The following is a 17,476-nucleotide window of genomic DNA, read 5'->3' as shown; positions in this document are numbered from 1 at the left end:
TCAACAAACTGTCAAAAACATTCCAACTACAGTACTGTAACTATTCTGTAACCCTAACCCTAGCCCTAATTTGACAACTCAAAAAATACAATTCCAGTCACACAAGTGGATACACTGAATTTAAAATCAACAATGACAACACAAAATAAAGGTTTACTACTTATTTCCATCGTGGTCCGTACAGGTTGTCCTTACCTACAGTCAGCTGCAGGCTGTGGGGAAGCAAGTGTAGTTTCACCCGGTGCCATTTCTGGTTGTTGACGTACGTGAGGGAGTGCAGCTCCGTCCTAGTCCCGCCGTTACCAACGACAACCACCAAAGTCCCCGCTTGGATCTCCATGGCAATAAAGTCACTCTGGTGGGCAGAGCTGTACAGGACAATCCCCTCTTCGGAGGAGGTATGTACCTCACACTCCAACACCCCCTCCTGAGGGACGTCCCACGGGGGCAGGGATATGTACGCCCTGGAACTGAAGAAGCTGATGGGGTCGTCTTCGCCTGCAGAAAACTGAGAACTGCAGCCCAGAGACACCTCATGGACACTCTTATATCCTGAGTAGGGCCTCAGGCTGGACAGCAAGTTGTGCTGGTTGAAGAGCACCTCGTCAACACAGCCGCGGAAGCCTAGGAGGAGGAGGAGGAAGAGGAGGAGAAGAAGAATACTTTATAGTCATTGATTATAACTTAAATCTAATATTTTTCTTCTAACCCAACCTGTGGCATCGTCACTATGGAGATAGGGTTTGTCCAGGCCAACCGTCCCACCAACGAACAACCCATCATGGACACTGAGGTCCAGGTCTGGCCCGGGGATCCTGACGCTGGTGTGAGAGTGGCGGTCCACCGACAGAGTGACGTTGTGCTGGTCGTGTTGGAGCTCCACAGAGTGCCAGGCCAAGTCGTTCAGATGAACCCCCTTCTCAGAGCGGAGGGTACGCTCACCTGATCCCAAATCCAACTGAACCTGAGAGAAAGAAAGAATGATAAAGGAGAGATGAAGGAGGGATAAAGGAGAGATGAAGGAGGGATCAAGGAGAGATGAAGGAGGGATCAAGGAGAGATGAAGGAGGGATAAAGGAGAGATGAAGGAGGGATAAAGGAGAGATGAAGGAGGGATCAAGGAGAGATGAAGGTGTGATAAAGGAGAGATGAAGTAGAGATGAAGGAGGGATGAAGGAGAGATGAAGGAGGGATAAAGGAGAGATGAAGGAGGGATAAAGGAGAGATGAAGGAGGGATCAAGGAGAGATGAAGGTGTGATAAAGGAGAGATGAAGTAGAGATGAAGGAGGGATGAAGGAGAGTTGAAGGAGGGATCAAGGAGAGATGGAGGAGGGATAAAGGAGAGATGAAGGAGGGATCAAGGAGAGATGAAGGTGTGATAAAGGAGAGATGAAGTAGAGATGAAGGAGGGATGAAGGAGAGTTGAAGGAGGGATCAAGGAGAGATGGAGGGATAAAGGAGAGATGAAGGTGTGATAAAGGAGAGATGAAGTAGAGATGAAGGAGGGATGAAGGAGAGTTGAAGGAGGGATCAAGGAGAGATGGAGGGATAAAGGAGAGATGAAGGTGTGATAAAGAAGAGTTGAAGGAGGGATCAAGGAGAGATGGAGGGATAAAGGAGAGATGAAGGTGTGATAAAGGAGAGATGAAGGTGTGATAAAGGAGAGATGAAGGTGTGATAAAGGAGAGATGAAGGTGTGATAAAGGAGAGATGAAAGAGAGATGAAGGAAAGATAAAGGAGAGATGAAGGAGGGGTAAATGAGAGACGAAGGTATCAAGAAATGTTTTTTTAAATTAACAAAAGACTAATTGGTGGTTATTTTGTAAGATAACATTACAGATTTGTTACAAAAATCATCAAACAACAGAAGGGTTCAGGAAAGTAGCACAAAAGTAGTTGTTCTCCTCCCCATATTTCTGTCTGACATAGCATAAGTAGAGGTCATTCACAAGCAGGATGCCAGGTTGAATCCATTCCACCACATTTACAGCCACACATCAACTATAACCTTACATGCTGCAGCAAATACTAACATTTAACCGACTGTGGTCTCTTCCAGAAAGATTCATGAATGAACTTGTCAGGGACTGTGGTAAATCCTTCAATTCACAGGGTCTTTTTTTCTATGAAAGCAATAGGAACATAGCCTTCCTCTGGGTTTAACCTTTGGCCATTCTGAGGATAATAACTGCCTATATACACTACATGGCCAGAAGTATGTGGACACCTGCTGGTCAAACATTTAATTCCAAAATCATGGGCATTAATATGGAGTTGGTCCCCCCTTTGCTGCTATAAAAACTTCCACTCTTCTGGGAAGACTTTCCACTAGATGTTGGAACATTGCTGCGGGGACTTGCTTCCATTCAGCCACAAGAGCATTAGTGAGATCAGGCACTGATGTTGGGCCTGGCTTGTAGTCGGCACTCCAATTCATCCCAAAGGTCTCCGATGGGGTTGAGGTCAGGGCTCTGTGCAGGCCAGTCAAGTTATTCCACACTGATCCCTTCACTGGAACTAAGGGGAGATTTTAGAAGCTGTTTGGCTATGGAAACCTATTTCATGAAGCTCCCAACGAACAGTTCTTATGCTGACGTTGCTTCCAGAGGTAGTTTGGAACTCGGTAGTGAGTGTTGCATCCGAGGACAGACGATTTTAAGCGTGGTGCTCTTCAGCACTCGGTGGTCCTGTGCTGTGAGCTTGTGTGGCCTACCACTTCGCGGCTGAGCCGTTGTTGCTCCTAGACGCTTTCACTTCACAATAACAGCACTTCCAGTTGACTGGGGCAGCTCTAGCAGGGCAGAAATGCTATGACGGTGCCACTTCAGTAAGGCAATTCTATTCCCATTGTTTGTCTATGAAGATTGCATGGCTTGGTGCTCGGTTTTATACACCTGTCAACAACGGGTGTGGCTGAAATAGTCATTTGAAGAGGTGTCCACAATCTGTAATCTAGAGAAAATGATTGTTGTGGCCTGTCTGTGCTCCAAAGTAGAAGTGCTAAGATGTTGTTGTAGTCATCTCTACAGTGACAGTATTTGAAAAATATTTTGGGGGGGTATTTTACCCCAACGGGCTCAGGAGAGGCGGAGGTGAAGTCATGCGTCCTCAGAAACACGACCTGCCTAACCGCACTCCTTAACACTTGCCAGCTTAACCCGGAAGCCAACCACACCAATGTGTCGGAGGAAACTCTGTTCAACTGGCAATTGGGGTCACCCCGCAGGCACCCGGCCCGCCACAAGGTGTCACTAGAGCACGATGAGCCAAGTAAAATCCCACCAGCCAAACCTTCCCCTAACCCGGACGACGCTGGGTCGGTTGTGGCACAGCCCGGGAAATAAACCTTGGTCTGTAGTATCGTTGCAGTGCCTTAGACCACTTCACCACTCGGGAGGTGTGACAGTATTTTCTGATCTCTTTAGAATGTAGTCTGGACAGTAGATACACTCTTAGAAAGTAGAGTTCCACAAAAGGGTTCTTCAGCTGTCCCCTTTTAGATTCCAGATAAAACCCTTTTGGGGAAAGGGATACCTAGTCATTTGCACAACTGAATGCATTCAACCGAAATGTGTCTTCCACGTTTAACCCAACCCCTCTGAATCAGAGATGTACGGGTGTTGCCTTAATCGAAGTCATCGGCGCATGGGGAGCAGTTGTTGCTGGGGGTTAACTGCCTTGCTCAAGGGCAGAACGGCAGACGTTCCTGCTAGGCCACCTGTAGAGCCCTCTATGGAAAGGGTTCTACACAGAACCCAAAAGGGTTCTACCAGGAACGTTTCAGGTTCTAGATAGCACTTTTTTCCTAAGAGTGTAGTGTGTAAGGTGAGCATGTTTTTATTTAACTTTCATTTAACTAGGCAAGTCTGTAAATTAAGAACAAATTATTATTTACAATGACGGCCGACACCGGCCAAACCAGGACAACGTTGGGCCAATTGTGCGCCGCTCTATGGGATTCCCAATCACAGCCGGTTGTGATACAGCCTGGATTCAAACCAGGGTGTTTGCAGTGATGCCTTTAGCACTGAGATGCTGTGCCTTAGACCGCTGCGCCACCCGGGAGCATTGCTTTGAGCCTATGAAGTAATATGCAAATCTAAGCTACGGCATATCTGTGTCTGTAAGGCGTGTTCTCACCTGCAATCTCTGAGCTACAGCATGTTGGTTTATCTGTAAGGTGTGTTCTCACCTGCAGGCGACCAGAGTGCAGCTCTAGCAGGAGGAAGTCTGTCTCCCCGGCAGCCATGAAAAGTAGTCCACTGTGACTTGAGGTGCGGAAGCGCACATGGAGCGACGTTCGGCTGGACAACTCCACAGTCCTCAGCTGGACATATCCATCCCCGTAGAATGAGGCTGTGTACAAACAGCAGATTGAAAAATCATTCTATATGATGTCATCAGATTTAGGAATAATAAGATTTGGTTCAGCTAGGTGCTAATCATGTCACAGCCTGTTGCTGTATTCTGCAGGGTTACTTCCATACACTGAAGATAAATTCTGTATAAGAATGGAACTGTATGAGCAGTTCCATTCTATTCCAGTGGTGCCAAAGGGCAGCCTATTTTTCATGCTGCAAAACAACGCATTAGGCCTAATCTTCCTCGCTCATTTTCTTTTTAGAGAACCCAACAACGAATAATGTAGATATTCAGCATTTGTTAACTTGCATAAAACACTATAGTAACTTTGTTCCTGTTGGTTTTTCCCTTTCTTAAAGCACATGGGAATGCTAACAACAATCATTTAGCCTATTGAGGCAGCAAAATTAGGTCTTCCCTTTGGCAGCATCCCATTTAACTTATTGATTTCCCTGCTACAGGGACTAAGTGCTCGCTATTATTGCAAAGTGTTTGTGACCTTTACTGGCTGTATCTGAATTCAATTCATGTAAACTCTCATGCCCTGAGCATTGTTCTAACTGGAAAATTAGGCAGATTGTGCTGCTGGCGGGACATCATTCAGATTCAGAATATCTGGAGCAGTGGCCCAGAACCAAAATACCCATGGAAGGAAAATTAGTGTGTAGAGAATATTTGTGAATGACCTATGATTCCCAGAGTAAAAGGGTCAGGTGAGGCCAAACTAATGGTGTCAGTTAGTATTTATCTGATTATTCCAGACTGAATAGTGTGAGGAGAAAAACACAAGTGGCAAGGTGCCATAATAGTAGTGCATGAGGTCAGGCAGTGCAACTTTCCAAATGCTGACCTAAAACATGTCGTCTACTACATCAGGACTGCTGTTCCTTCAGTAGTTAGTTGCATCATTGGCAGAATCACAGTTGACATCTCACAAAGCAACCCATTATCATTGAATAGACTAGGCCTATTTGGGGAAACACTATATTGGATAGTTCCAACTCACTTACACTATAAACCTAATTCTGGTCAGCCATGGAAAAAGCATCAGATGGTAGAACCATGGCGATACAATGTAATATTATATTTAATTATGTGGTTATAACAATGTAATAAAACTGTAATGCTAGTTTATATATATATTCGCAAATAGCTATAGAAAAAGACATACTGTCAGGAGACTTCTGCTCCAAATACATAGTAGCAGCCTATGTTATCGTGTCACTGGCAGTGTCCTCCTACGAGGTCTTATCGCGTTTATAGATCCTTAACTAATTGGATTAATATTAATCTGCCTGCTATAACACTGCATCACTTTGAATTATAAATCTGTCACCTTCTTCTGTTCTTATAACGACAACAAAACAATAATGCTTCATGCAATGTATTATTATAATCGAACAAATAAATGTGATTTTATCTAAACGTCAAAATCCCTGAATGCAAGTCAATCTGCCAATAAAAGAAGATCCCATATACAGTAGACTAGTTGGCCTAGATTGCACAATACAAATGAGTCAACAGTTAAATAGATAGATGCTAATTATATTATCATACCATAATGTATCATTCTCATGAAAAATTCAAGAGGAAGTTTTCATATGGACAAAGAATTACACAGGTTTTCTGTACTTTACCTCCCAACACTTGTCCGCTGGAGAGAAACATAAGAAGAAGCTTGATGAGAAACAACTCGTTTAATAACATTAGGAAGGTCTCCATAGTTTACTCTTTCATTACTTTCCGTTTAGAGAGAAATCTGGGACCTTTTTAAATGCCATTGTTTTTACTGGCGGTACCGCCATTCACCCCCCTCATTCCCAACTGAGTGTAAAGTCCAGTGTGCAGGGTCGTCCTTAATTACCACAGTCACAAAGTCACAAACACCGCCTATTTCTTCAATGTATGGTTTTAAAATAAAATGTTATACCTAACCTTTACCACACTGCTAACCTTATGCCTAACCCTAACCTAAAACTAAAACTAGAAAAAAGCAACAGAAAAATCATTAATCTTTACGATAAAGACAGTTTTGACTTTGTGGCTGTGGTAACGAGTGAAAACCAGTTTCCAGTGTACCTGTGCATCCATCACGATATCACGCAAAATAACGTCAGAGGAGGGACGTGAACTATAGCCCCGCCCTGTCAGTTCGCCTAATGGCAAATGTAGGCCTGCAGCTATGATACATCGACATATTTTTACCAAATAAACCTATAAACCTAACCTTTTCTCCAAATACAATTTTTCTTAGAAAACGAATTTGAAACTTCAAACACATTGTGCGTTTACCTACATGTTACATGTGTTGACTTATTCATTTATGCTTTGTAATGAAAGGCTCCCTTGTAAAAAGAGACTTGGTCTCAACGGGACTCTCCCCTACTAAAGATGAAATAAATAAAATAGTTTGTTAATAGTATATCATATACTGTATATTGTACATTAAGTTTCTTTGGCCTCTCTTCAACATGAGTATTATTATAGCAAAAAGCAGTAATGTACTCTATACTGAATGTACAAAACATTCAGTCCTCTTTCCATGACAGACTGACCAGGTGAATCCAGGTGAAAGCTATCATCCATTATTGTTGTCACCTGTTAAATCCACTTCAACCAGTGTAGATGAAGGGGAGGAGACATGTTAAAGAAGGATTGTGAAGCCTTGAGACAATTGAGGCGGATTGTGTATGTGTGCCATTCAGAGAGTGAATGGGGAAAGACGAAAGATTTAAGTGCCTTTGAAATGGGGTATTGTAGGTGCCAGGCGCACCGGTTTGAGTGTGTCAAGAACTGCAACGGTGATGGGTTTTTCACACTCAACAGTTTCCAATGTGTATCAATAATGGTCCACCACTCAAAGGACATCCAGCCAACACAATTGTGGGAAGCATTGGAGTCAACATGGGCCAGCATCCCTGTGGAACACTTTCGACACCTTGTAATCCATGCCCTGACCAACTGAGAAGGTGTTCTTAATATTTTGTACACTCCATGTAGTTCAAGGAACATTCTCAAAACTCTGACATTTCCACTCATGGCCATGAGAGAGTGCTATTCAATCCCTAACTCCATGGCCGTGCATGGTCTTAAGGGAGACGTTCTGTACACCCTAATTCAGTCATGCAAAGTTTTGGATAGGAAGTTGGTTCTGTAATATCCAATATCTAGTCCTCTTCAGCAGTGAGGAACACTTTTGGATTTAAAAATGAAGGCAAGTATTTTATATTTAGAAAATCGTTCAGAGAAATACGGACATTATATTTAGATGTTCACTATTAGTAATGATTACATAATAACTTTTTGAGATCTGCGAAGCAACAATAGATCTTTGAAGAAAATATAAATAATCAATTAATCCCATATGATCTCTTATAGAGATTTAGATACACATGTTTATATCATAATATGCTTATGAAACAGTGACCCAAATAAAAATAAAACATCCAAAACAAGCAGCAGAGAGAGAGAGAGAGAGAGAACAGCAAAAACAGGTCACTGCACAGGAGTTTAGACCAACGCCACCGTTGACTGATTCAGTTAACATGAATGTCTGTGATTGTTCAAACTGAGCACAGCAACACTGGCCTTAGCTGTATCCTTTGATAGAGAGAGAGCCCAGTGTCTGACAGTTACAGACCATGTGGCCATTACACGGCTAGTTATTTTTCTGTGTCACGAGAGGGGGAACCGTTGGTGAAGTTGAAAATAAACATGGAGATTTATGCAGTTATGTAATTTGGCTGGTTGAGAGCTGTAATGTGACAGCAAGAATGAAAGGATTTCCATTGAAATAGATAAAGATATACTGTATTGAGAGGGATGTAGTCAAGTGGCTCTATGAAAAGGGAAAGTTAACCTACACAACGACCTGAACTAAAACTCTGATACACTGCAATAGCTCTATTCGTGGGTGTGTGAAGGGATGAATGATCGTTAATAATCTAACAACCTGGACTAAAGCCTCTCCAGATCGATGCAATACAAATGTCCATGTAAATATGGGTTGTGTACAGTATAAGGGCCTAGCAGAGACTATTTGTGGCTGATCGCGTAGGCTAGCGGATTGTTGCATAAAACAGCCCTGGCTGCTCAGCTGAGCTAAGGCCAGAAATAATACCTACTGTACCACAGAATCAATCAGTCTGGGGTTTTTCCACATACAGACAGGCTGCATTCTAGAGATACCGCAAATAATGTGTGATGGCATGAGAGGCCTTTAAACATGTAGGATTACACAACTCTGGAGGAGCAAGGGAAAACAAAGTTATTGAAAACAGATCCAAGTTGTTTAAGATTGCACATCTTTCTGTCTCTATAGACCGTCGGGACTGTACTTTGTTGCAATGCAATGTTTGAGTTTTTGTAATGCTTGAGGTCTTCTGTTTAAATTGTTTAGGATGACCAATCTATTTGTCTATACTTTATGGAATGCTTGAGTTCTTATCCTGTAAGAGCTTCCCGTGGAGATTTGGAAACTCTCAATGGTAACAGAGAGCCGAGAAGCCCCACTTGAAGATTCCAGATTCCGGGTGCTCAGTGGAATTCTTTTGACATTTGATCTCCCCCTCTCTCAGATCCCCTCCTCCCTGCATGCTGTGTGAGACCAGCTGACACTTTTTATAGAGGGTGACTAGAGGTCTCTAGTGAGTGGTTAGCTCTCTCTAGTCTAACTAACTTAAACTGTGTTTGTTATGGGTCTGAGTCACAACCACTTTGTCTTGAGCACACTAGAATGAAGAGTTGGAGGTGGAAGGGGGTGGAGAGGGGGGTGCTACTGTGAATGGATGAGCCAAGCAATTCTCTCCTGGTTGTGTGCTGTCCATCTATAGTCCAGATCATTCCAATTATTGGCACTGTTTAAAGCACTGCATGTCTGCCTGACTACTTTGCCCTGCCTGCTTGTCTGTTTTACTGCCTGGCTGCCTGTTTGACTTCCTGTCTGTTTTACTGCCTGGCTGCCTGTCTGCCTTTCTGTCTACCTGCTCTGACTGCTCTGCATTCCTGACTGCATCTCTGGAGCAGGTTGAGTTAGTGTGTTGAGTTAGTGTGGACCTCTGATCAGTAGGGATTAGTAATCAAAGCCCCCAAGGCCCATTTCTGTCTCTTTCCCTGCATGTCTCTGGCAGAGAGGTGCTTCTCAACCCCCTTAGATGGGACAGTCTGTGGCAGATTAGTCTAATCCCAGTGGTGTCCATAGTGTGGACCTTATGTGATGCAGACAGAGAGGGAGGGAGGGCCAGCCCTTTGTGGTTTATTGAGAAAAAAAATGTGTCCCAAACTATTTGTGTCCTAAATGGCACCATATTCCCTATATAGTGCACTCTATTCCCTATATAGTGCACCCTATTCCCTATATAGTACAGCCTATTCCATACAACCTATTCCCTACATAGTGCACCCTATACCCTATATAGTGCACCCTATTCCCTATATAATACAGCCTATTTTATTTTGTAAAAAATATCACCTTTATTTAACCAGGTAGGCCAGTTGAGAACAAGTTCTAATTTACAACTGCGACCTGGCCAAGATAAAGCATAGCAGTGTGACAAAAACAACAACACAGAGTTACACATAAACAAACGTACAGTCAACACAAAATAAAAGAAAAATAGAAAGATCTATGCACAGTGTGTGAAAATGTAGAAGATTGGGGAGGTAAGGAAATAAATAGGCCATAGAGGAAAAATATTTACAATTAAGCATTAACACTGGAGTGATAGATGTGCAGATGATGATGTGCAAGTAGAGATACTGGGGTGCAAAATAGCAAGAAGATAAATAACAATAAGGGGATGAGGTATTGCTCTGCTATTTACAGATGGGCTGTGTACAGGTACAGTGATTAGTAAGCTGCTCTAACAGCTGATGCTTAAAGTTAGAGAGGGAGATAAGTCTCCAGCTTCAGTGAATTTTGCAGTTCGTTCCAGTCATTGGCAGCAGAGAACTGGAAGGAAAGGCAGCCAAAGGAAGTGTTGGCTTTGGGGATGACCAGTTAAATATACCTGCTGGAGCGTGTGCTATGGGTGGGTGTTGCTATGGTGAGCAGTGAGCTGAGATAAGGCGGGGCTTTACCTAGCAAAGACTTATAGATGACCTGGAGCCAGTGAGTTTGGCGACGAATATGTAACGAGGGCCAGCCAACGAGAGCATACAGGTCGTAGTGGTGGGTAGTATATGGGGCTTTGGTGACAAAACGGATGGCACTGTGATAGACTACATCCAGTTTGCTGAGTAGAGTGTTGGAGGCTATTTTTTTAATTACATCGCCGAAGTCAAGGATCGGTAGGACAGTCAGTTTTATGAGGGTATGTTTGGCAGCATGAGTGAAGGAGGCTTTGTTGCGAAATAGGAAGCCGATTCTAGATTTAATTTTGGATTGGAGATGGATTGTAACGGCATTCCTCCTCCTCTTCTGAGGAGGAGAAGCGAGAAGGATTGGAGGACCAATGTGCAGTGTGGTAAGTGTCCATAACGTTTATTTAAAGACATAAACTGAACGCTACAAAACAATAACCGTGAAACAAACTAAACCGAAACATTACCGTGTGGCAACAAACACACACACGGAAAACAAACACCCACAACTCAAAAGTGAAACCCAGGCTAAAAAGTTGAGCAATGTGGAAGAGAGAATTCCACTCTGTTTTCAAATTGAACTGATGCTGAAGTGGTCTGTTTATGTAGTCACTTCACTTGAAGATTGTTTTACTCACATTTTCAAGTGTCACTTTGATGCATCTCTGAGGCCACTAACACAATGGTTGACAACAGCAGGTGTGGTTAGTAATGGCCAGTGGCGACCCGTCAATCTCCCCCACCTGTTTTGAGCCTCACGTTGGTTTTTTGGATGGGGGCTTCCCTGTTTTGCATATTATTTTGGCATTAATACATCATATATCAGTTAGCAAACTATGTACAATATATATATATATATATCATTGAATTAATAAAGATGCATACAAACATGGTCTCTTTTGTGTTTTCTTGATTAAGGCAGCTCCCGAAATGCAGGTGTTTCAGCCTAGCTCAGTACTTTCTGTGGTGGTGGGGCCAAAATATGGAGCGTTGCACTGTGATTGGCTCAGTGTTCTGTAATTCATGGGGACACTAAGTCACCCCCAATTCTAAGGGTATAGCTACAAAAGTCTAGCCCCATGGGTGCTGCCATAGAGTTATACTAGAATTGCCCATCCAATATGGCTCAAGGTCATTGGCCTCAGACAAAATGACCTCAAATCACGTTATATATAAAGCTTCTTTGATTGCACTGATGCCAACATCATACTTTCAAAATCTTAGTTAACAGAGGCGTCATTACAGACACCCTGGTTTGAATCCAGGCAATATCACAACCGGCCGTGATTGGTAGTCCCATAGAGCGGCGCACAATTGGCCGAGCGTCATCCGGGTTTGGCCAGTGTAGGCCGTCATTGTAAATAAGAATTTGTTCTTAACTGACTTGCCTAGGTTAAATTTAAAAAAATATTTGCAGTTGTTTTGAAAACACCATAAATCCAGAGAATGCCAGACTTTGATGACCAAATTTTCCCACAAAGGACCGTTGCGCCACCTTCCTGTTCAAGTGAGCATAGCACAGCATAGTCCAAAAATGTATTGTATGCTACTGCATAAATTAGGTAATATGCCAGATATGTGTACTGTAGCTAAGAAAGTAATACTATGTGATTGTTGTGTAGTAAGATGTTAGTAGCCCATGTGCCTCACCCTAATAATTTGGTCTATTTACCCTTCTAATTTCGCCTACTGTTCTGACTTGGTGGTGCACATGTGGCCTATAACCTGTTTTAGAGAAATGTTATCATCGAATATTGTAAGTGCTTTCATTGTCTGCTTATATGCCCCATTTATTTATCCTATGGTTCTGACTTGGTGTACAGGGAGAACACTGTAAGAACGGCCCATGTTCTGAATTCTGTCGCTGTAAATTTCAAAGTGCTATACATATAGTTAAATTTACTACGTCCGTCCTAGCTCACTCATTAATGTCTTAATCGAAATTACGAATGCCTCTTATCCGCTTGTCGTCCCCTTATGCCATAGTTTGTACATTTCAATTGTCATTAGAAACCACATTTGTTTAAGCAAGTCAGCCATATCAGCCTTGTTTTTTTTAAAGGAATTAAATTACGCCAAATGAACTGTTTCACTGCCAGACAAGGCTCCACTGATTGCCAGGTGTAATAGTGGTAAGATGTTGGGACTGCGGTAGGGACAGCTTTATGTAGACCCTAACCATTTGTAGGCACCGTGTGTCACCGCTATAGTGCAATTAATGTATTGTTTAGTGTTGTGTTGTGTAGTGGCTTTGCTGGCATGCATCCCACTTTTTTCTTTTGCCCCAACAAGATTTACATGCTAAAATCGCCACTGCTAATGGCCCCACTTCCACTTTCTTAGGTTGGCTACATTGTGAAAACAGATGCACTGTCATCAACAGCTCAATTCACTATTTAAAGTTTTTAGAACTCGTTACAAAGATTCTTTAAAACTGTGGAATCGCATTTGATTATCCATCATTAGATATTTTAGTAGAAAAGTACTTGTAAGTGCCATGTTATATATAACCCAATTATTCTGAGCTGTTTTTTAAATATATTTTTTTAACCTTTATTTAACTAGGCAAGTCAGTTAAGAACAAATTCTTATTTTCAATGACGGCCTAGGAATATTGGGTTTAACTGCCTGTTCAGAGTTGTACCTTGTCAGCTCGGGGATTTGAACTTGCAACCTTTCGGTTACTAGTTTAACGCTCTAACCACTAGGCTACCTTGCCGCCCCTGTAGTGTAAAGTGCAACAGGTTACTTATTTACTTATTTTCTTGTGGCTCTCAGTATACCTCAGCTAGTCAGCACTGGGGCTTATTGTGGCCTAGACACTTCACACTCCTGGTGACTCAGGGGCTGAGGTAATGATGAGTGTCCATCCAGTCCAGTAAAATCTGGATTTCATATTCCCTTTGGGCAGACGGTTAAACAGTATGAACAGAAGGTATTATGCAAGAGTGCATGACGCTCTTCTCTTCTCCTCTCTTCTCCTCTCTTCTCCTCTCCTCTCTTCTCTTCTTTTCTCCTCTCCTCTCTTCTTTTCTCCTCTCCCACTTCTCTTCTTCTGACTTCTCTTTTTCTCTCCTCTTTCCTCTCTTCTCACTTCTCCTCTCTCCTCATCTCTTCTTCTCTCCTCTTTCCTCTCTTCTCACTTCTCCTCTCTCCTCATCTCCTCTTCTCTCCTCTTTCCTCTCTTCTCACTTAAACTCTCTCCTCATCTCCTCTTCTCTCCTCATCTCCTCTTCTCTCCTCTTTCGTCTCTTCTCACTTCTCCTCTCTCCTCATCTCCTCATCTCCTCTTCTCTCCTCTTTCCTCTCTTATCACTTCTCTCTCCTCATCTCCTCTTCTCTCCTCTTCTCTCCTCTTCTCTCCTCTTTCCTTTCTTCTCACTTCAACTCTCTCCTCTTCTCTACTCTTTCCTCACTTCGCTCTTCACTTCTCTTTGCTTCTACTCTCCACGCCTCTCCTCTCTTCTCCTCCAGAACAGTAAGTGCCTATTTGAACCATATTGAATGATTTCTCACTCTGTGTTGCTGATTAAATGAATTAGCATAGTCTACTGTACATTGACAACTGCCTAAAGCACCAGGAAGCGGAGCAGTAAGTGCCCATTGCCCAACAAACACAGGGTTAGAGGCTGACAATTAGCTTGATTCTTAGGGTAAATCAAAATATGGTAACTAATGGTTAATTTAAAAATAATTCTGTCCCAAACCAGGAGGCAGATAGCCTCAGTATTTTTGTATTTACTAGGGATCCCCGTTAGTTCCTGCCCAGGCAGCACCTACTCTTCCTCGGCTCCAAACACATTAAGGCACTTACATTACCCATAAAACAAAATATAAAATAGTACAGCATAAAACTTTATTACACCACTACATATCTACAATGCAAAATGTATAATACCACCATATAACAATATTACAATGTAATGTGTGTGTAGAGTGCATGTGCTAGCGTTTGTTTGCGTATGCATGTGTCTGTATCTGTGTGTGTCTCTTCACAGTGTAATGAATACTCAGGGAGAAAAAGGTGTAGATTCACATGCAGAGCACGGCAGGTGTTTATTTCGCCTTCGCAGAAGGCAGGAATCAGGGTCACAAACAGGCAATGTTCATACACAGGTAGACAAACAGGCAGGTGAATCAAAACTAGGACTGAAGGCTATTACTGGTTCTCACAAACGAGATAGGAAAAGGCTTGGTAGAGTCAAATTGAACAATACCTCATAAAGGCCCAAACAGAATGAACTGAACTAAATAAGGAGCTGATGAGATAGGTGAGTGTCACGCCCTGGCCTTAGTATTCTGTGTTTTCTTTATTATGTTGGTTAGGCCAGGGTATGACATGGGTGATTTATGTGTCTTGTTTTGTCTAGGGGTTTTTGTAGCCTATGGGGTTGTGTTCTAGGTAAGTCTATGGTTGCCTGGAGTGGTTCTCAATCAGAGGCAAGTGTTTATCGTTGTCTCTGATTGGGAACCATATTTAGGCAGCCATATTCTTTAGGTATCTTGTGGGTGATTGTTCCTGTCTCTGTGTTTTTGTTCACGTTTTCATCTTTCATTAAAGATGTTTATAAATAACCACGCTGCATTTTGGTCCTCCTCTCCTTCCCAGGAGGAAAGCCAGTGAGTAACCAACGCAGGTGACATCAATGAACAAAAATGAAAGACAGGGCTACATTCAAGAACACAACGAAACAGAACACAAGGTTGACTAAGAAAATAAATACAAAACCTTACACACAGAGCTCGCTGTTCCATAAGATGCATTTTTATCAGTTTTTAAAAAATCTGATTCTTCTGCTTGCATCAGTTACCAGATGTGGAATAGAGTTCTATGTTGTCATGGCTCTTTGTAGTACTGTGCGCCTCCCATTGTCTGTTCTGGACTTGGGGATTGTGAAGAGACCTCTGGTGGCATGTCTTGTGGGGTATGCATGGTTGGCCAAGCTGTGTGCTAGCAGTTTAAACACACAGCTCGGTTTTTTCCAACAGTTTACTAAGGGTTGGTAACAGACTGATTGGTCAGCTATTTTAGCCAGTAAAGGGGGTTTTACTATTCGTAGGTACCGGAATGACTTCTGCTTCCCTCCAGGCTTGAGGGCACACACTTTCTAGTAGGTGTAAATTGAAGATATGGCAAATAGGAGTGGCAATATCGTCCGCTATTATCCTCAGTCATTTTCCATCCAAATTGTCAGTGCCAGTCTGTTTGTGCCATCATGCCAAATCCTTGTCCCTCATTGTCATGCCAATGTTTGGTTTGACAATGACGGCAGTCGAGTTGGCAAGAGTACAAACAGATCTGTGGCACAGCTGTTTACCATTTAAAGACAAAATGCCCTGGTCTCAGCAATTACTATAGAACCAAATCACAATCAGTGAGTAACTCTTAAACTGTTTAGTAAGTAGACTAAAATTAGACTAAATACCCAGAAGGGACCAGAACAAAAACTAACTGTCCCAAAAACATTCTTGTCCCACAGGCATTGTTTGCTGTGACAAGATGTGACGCATTGTTTGCTGTGACAAGATGTGATGCACTCATTGTTGAACCAGACCAGTTCAGACCTCTCTTGTGGGGGAGGGAGGGCAGGCGGGCAGGCAGGGGTGGCTGTAGGAACAGTTCTGTCTAGGGTGTTCTCTTCTAGTTTCCTCATCTTCCTGAACGCCCCCTCCTCATCCCCCTTCTCTTCCCCGTTCCCACCCCATTTATGTCCAAATCAGGTCAAGTTACCAGACACATGAGACACACACAAACCCTGCCCCTTGTGCACACAGACTTCAGTAAACAGAATGGTTAACTTGGAGCACTGAATCACTGAACTTTATCATCTCAAGTGTCTGGAAGAGATTATACTGACAACTCAATATAACACTGGTTTTCTCAGATTGAGGATTAGCTCTCTATATAGTGACGGTCGTGAGTTCAGGGTGTCCCACACAGCAGGCCTGCAGGGAAATCACTGCTTCCTGTTTGTGTCACATTCATATGCCCCATGCACCTGCAGCAAGGCACATGGCCCTGGCCGTGGCTGAAAACACTTTCAGCCCAATTACTTTCTACCAGGCAGAGAGAGAAAACAAAGCAGCACATGTTGTGAAACAGTAGCATGGTGTAAAACACTCCTTGCCACTGGAGTAAATATAGTTCAACTAAACCCCATTGTACAACGCTTACAGACTGGTCCTGGTTTAATAAAAGAACGCAATGATAGTTTGTTGTGGATGGACATAAAGTACTAGGTATTTTCCACTAAAACTATAGTCTTGAGTAGCTGGCCAATGGATGCCAATATCCCTAAAACTAGGAGAGCCACATCTGTAGACTGCAGCAGCTACAAGCATAGTTTACAGTAAACTGCAATAAATCCTTGTATAGCTTACAGTAAATCACCTTCACAGACGTGAATGTAGACCCAATAGACCATTCCTATTGGGCCATCTCCAAATATACACATGGCTTCTCAGTTCTAAGCCAATTAAACACAGCTATCTTCTTGAGTTTCTATCACAATATTCTCCAACGAATATGTCTGCATGTGACATGGAAGTAACGGTGCATGATCTCCGGGAAACAGGGGCTCTCCTCCACTGGCACCTTCCATTTACCAGAAGTCCTCATTGAAAACAGACAGGAGGGGGAAACAGAGGGTGGAGGAGGTGGGCATAGTGTGTGGGGGCGTATAAAACAACCAGATTCTGCCAAAAGAGTGTATAACTTCTGGCTAGTAACTCGGTCCCTTGTCACTCTGACACAGAAAGAGCTCTGTAATCATCCATAGTGCTGTGTATGTGTGTATATATATATGTATATATATCATTATTGTCTAAAGGGAAGCTGGTTTGATGTTGATTTGTTTTCCCGTGTGCCAAATACGGCAGATATTGTTGTTGTGGGGGAAGGCCGGGGGGAGGTGCTCCTTTTGGAAGTGGGCTGTTCAATTGACAGCTCCATGGAGCAGGCCTTTGCCAAGAAGCTGCTTAAATACCAGCCCCTCGTGGCACGCTGGGATGCCTCGGGTGTAGGTGCAAGC

The 17,476-nt window shown here is 42.9% G+C and overlaps 1 protein-coding gene across 1 annotated transcript; it reads right to left on the bottom strand.

Moving 5' to 3' along the window:
- Positions 1-160: 160 nt before the first annotated feature.
- Positions 161-6,438, bottom strand: LOC118937681 (chondroitin sulfate proteoglycan 4-like). The gene is made up of 4 exons (XM_036937772.1): positions 6,002-6,438; positions 4,195-4,358; positions 715-964; positions 161-624 (listed from the first exon to the last, which is right to left on the bottom strand). The coding sequence occupies exons 1-4, from the start codon at positions 6,084-6,086 to the stop codon at positions 161-163; spliced, it is 963 nt and encodes a 320-aa protein (XP_036793667.1). The 5' UTR covers positions 6,087-6,438.
- Between the last annotated feature and the right edge of the window lie 11,038 nt (positions 6,439-17,476).

The sequence above is a fragment of the Oncorhynchus mykiss genome, chromosome 12 (genome assembly GCF_013265735.2).
Source record: "Oncorhynchus mykiss isolate Arlee chromosome 12, USDA_OmykA_1.1, whole genome shotgun sequence".
Classification (NCBI taxonomy): Eukaryota; Metazoa; Chordata; class Actinopteri; order Salmoniformes; family Salmonidae; genus Oncorhynchus; species Oncorhynchus mykiss.
This window is presented reverse-complemented; position numbering and strand designations above follow the sequence as displayed.